Here is a 3,828-nt window from a genome sequence, read left to right as displayed (position 1 = left end):
AATTCATTATCATATATATATATATATATATATATATGATATACATATATACACACACACACACACAAGTTCTGGAAAATATATTAAAATAAACAAACAAAAAATCAAGTGATTACCTGGATGACTAGTGGGTCAGTAATACCTGCTTCGTTGGTCAATATGTAGGACACGCCTAAGTGACAAATAGAATGCAAAATCAATATGCATTTTGAATATATATTCTTAATAGAAATAGGCTACTTGTAAGAAGTATAAAACCTAACAAATGTCAAGAACAAAAACTCTTAATAAATATATCAGAATCACTTGATCACACTTAATATTTCCATCTGAAATGACTAAAATATCTGTTGACTTTAAAGACTCCATTACCCAAAAATTTTGACCAACTGATCTACCTTATTATTTTTAGATTTAAAACACCACCAGAGGGATTTTTTATTTACTGTATCAAATGTACAAATTGTAATAAATATATATTGGTCAGAATAAACAGGAGTACACCAGCAGCAAATTAGGGACCCTAATTTTAGACAGCATTAATAATTGTTGGAGGTGAAAGGTTGGTTGTTGGGATATAATACTAGCTATTGTAAGGAGGTGCTTTCTTCAGAAGAGATCCTTGGAAATAGTGAGACCTAGCATTTGGAACAATCATGAAGATGCTAGCTGAGTGCTGCTCATGACTAGGGGGGGGGGGGGAACACACACTGTTTTCGTGATATGTGTAGCATTTTTGTTCCTGTTTTATGATAGACGGACAAGGTTGGTATATCCCCATTGGAAGATGCTTTTGAGATCTCTGTTCATGAAATCAGTGAGGATTTGGCATATGGTGTCATGGCTACAATAAGAAGGAACCCCTTCCTTCATGAATGACCATGGGATTGCACCTAGAAAGTTCCCCTCCAAGGCATAAGTTGTCCATGCATACCAGCCTTCCCTCTCCACACCACAGATGTTATCCAAGGGAAAGGCAAAGGCTGATACAGCTTGGCACCAGTGATGTTGCAACTCCAAGAACACAACACACAGGCCAGTCCAGGAACTGAACTCACTACCTCATGATTATGAGCCTGATGCTCTAACCACTGAGCCATATGCCTTAGTTTGCTGTGAGAAAGAAGTGAGATGAGGTTCGGTCAGAAACATTGGATTTCTCCTCTTCCTTACAATAAACTAAATAATGTATACCATTTTTTGAACTTGTTATATATTATGTTCTGGGTTATTAGTGAACTGTAAGAAAATTAAAAAAACAGCCTAATCTTAATGAATAATAGGTCGATCTATGCACATTAAGGACTAGAGTAACAAAGAGCTTGAAATAAGAAATAAGCAGTGGGAAAGAAAATAATATTAATCAATGAATAATATGTTGCTTCTGACACATTTTGCTACCATCACCCGAGGATAGTCTGACTGTTCCAGCTATCGTACTATTGTAATATCCAAACTTCAAATATGCTGACATCAACTGATCTATTGTTTATCATTTAAATGGCAGTTTATATTTATTTAATTTTAAACAATGCTATTTTTCTGTCAACAAATATATACTTCTGTATATTAACAATTTGTTTGCTATAACTTTGACAAGCTACAATGCAGCTATATTTTGATAAGAACATAGAAGAAATGCAGAAAAATATCTAAAACTGATTCTTGTAGTTGCTGGTTAAATGAAATATTATTAATTATCCTGGTATAAATATTGCAAGGAGACACTCTCATGCCCTTCTCCTTTTTCATCATAGTCCTGGATTATACACTTGGAGGCTATCAATAAATGTGAATAGGAACATTGCTTGTGAAATTAACGTGCAAGTGGCTGAGCATTCCACAGACACGTGTACCCTTAACGTAGTTCTCGGGGAGATTCAGCGTGACAAGGCTGACCCTTTGAATTACAGGTGCAACAGAAACAGGAAGTAAGAGTGAGACAAAGTTGTGGTGAAAGAGTACAGCAGGGTTCGCCACCATCCCCTGCCGGAGCCTCAGGTGTTTTCGCTCAATAAACACTCACAACGCCCGGTCTGGGAAGCGAAACCGCGAGTCTGCTGCCCTAACCACTGGGCCATTGCGCCTCCGGATGTGGACTATGCAAACATCATCAGCCTGCTGTTTGACCATAAGAAGCAAGCTCAGCTCTTGAGCAGAGTGGAGGTTGGTCTTTGATTAAAGTGATGAAAACCAAGGTCATCACTTACAACGTATTCCAAGGCCGTGCACCACTAATGACAACTGGAGTGCTACTCAAATGGAAATCAAAGACTTCAGATACCTGAGCAAAACCTCAAAGTGAGAAAGGAATTTTGCATGAAAGACTTTGAATGGCATAGCCAGTGAATGGACATATTAATCCCAGCTTCTCGTATTCAGCTGTAGAGTTTATGTTACTATATGGCTGTGAACGCTGGACTCTAAAATATAGAAGCAGAAATTACTGGATGCTAACAAGATGTTTGGAAGACTGGCTTAGCTGAGGGCACCAGTTGCAGCCTTGTCTAAATAATAATTAAACTTAAACCATTTATCTTTGGGAAAGAAATTAGTGTTAAGTTACTATCCTAATAATCAACCATGAACCTGATATAAGCCAGCTATGAGAAACACGGCCTTCTGGGCGACTACCATAAGAAAAATCATTTCCAGTACTTTCGCGCAAAACAGGAAAGCGGCATTAATTGAAGGGACATAACTCTGTTATTTTGATAGTTGACAAAATTCTCCTGTAAGTTTCTTTAATCATAATATGCATATTGTCTTCTTAGTTACTTTCTACGTATTTACCGTTAGTAATGAAAAACTGAACTTATATCTTAAGGTCCATCAAGTAAAACTCCTTAAACTGATAGACACAACAACTGTGTGCGAAACTAAGGCAAGTTCAGTTTTGCTGCCGATCTTAAATTTGTCTTTTGACAAAGCACGTGGATTCAATTAATAATAATATAATTAAGCTTACAATCAGGTTAAGCTAACCAACATTTCAGAAAGCAGAAAAGCAAAACAAAGTACACATTTCTGAAAATGAAGGGCTCGTACTTCAAAAGAAACAGGTATGGGATTTTCCGATTGAACTTGGTTTCGTAAAGACATGAATTAAATGCCATAGCTTCGATCATATATTGAAATTGCTCGTTATTCTTGGCTTATCGGCAGCTTACTGACGAGATTAGGTACAAAATCACATATTTTGGGTCTAAGAATAGTATAAACATCAACCACAGCATGATTTGAACTCAACACCTAAAGGGAAATAATTGTTCTATTAGGTGCAAGTCATCCCGCAGTTCTATAAAGTAAGGCTCTTAGATCTTGCCAGCCTTACATTTAAAAAAAAATGAATACCTATTGGATGGTTTATGTACGGTGTTCCTTCCACGTCTTTACGTTTTTGGTTTTTGTGTTTAATAGCCGCGAAGTTGGCACATTCGATCACTGTACTTAACATATCTTCCATGTTTACATTTGTACACAATGCAAACGTGTAAAGCTAGCGAACATTTCAGAAACGACCGTAAAACAAATAGCAGCTCATCCCACTCACGATTTTTCCGGCTTCTACCTTTGGTTTTTACTCTGTTCCACTGAATGGGCAGTTAACTTTATTTATAGTCTATCAATGTAGCAAAAAGAAACCACGAAAAATATTTGTAGGTATTTCTCTCTCCTTTCAACTCATAAGTGTTTAAAACGAAAAAAAAACAAAAAAAAAAAAAACAGGTGTCCATGCACTGCTATGGGGTCTACATAGAGAGGATATTTTTGCATGTATGTGGATATATGTGCAGTATTTGGAGTCAGTGCACATGCAAATTTATA

General features: G+C 36.7%; 1 protein-coding gene across 1 annotated transcript in view; it reads right to left on the bottom strand.

Annotated features, from left to right (window-relative positions):
* LOC106876398 (guanosine-3',5'-bis(diphosphate) 3'-pyrophosphohydrolase MESH1) overlaps positions 1-3,483 on the bottom strand; it is an 8,798-nt gene extending 5,315 nt beyond the window's left edge. The window contains exons 1-2 of the mRNA XM_014924927.2: positions 3,355-3,483; positions 117-172 (exon numbers count right to left, since the gene is read on the bottom strand). Of these exons, the coding sequence (XP_014780413.1) occupies positions 117-172; positions 3,355-3,466 (168 nt within the window). The 5' untranslated portion in view covers positions 3,467-3,483. The remainder of the gene's footprint in view (positions 1-116; positions 173-3,354) is intronic.
* Between the last annotated feature and the right edge of the window lie 345 nt (positions 3,484-3,828).

Source organism: Octopus bimaculoides, chromosome 14, assembly GCF_001194135.2.
Source record: "Octopus bimaculoides isolate UCB-OBI-ISO-001 chromosome 14, ASM119413v2, whole genome shotgun sequence".
In the NCBI taxonomy this organism is placed as follows: domain Eukaryota; kingdom Metazoa; phylum Mollusca; class Cephalopoda; order Octopoda; family Octopodidae; genus Octopus; species Octopus bimaculoides.
The sequence above is the reverse complement of the archived record's forward strand: the minus strand, read 5'-3'. Positions and strand labels throughout refer to the sequence as shown.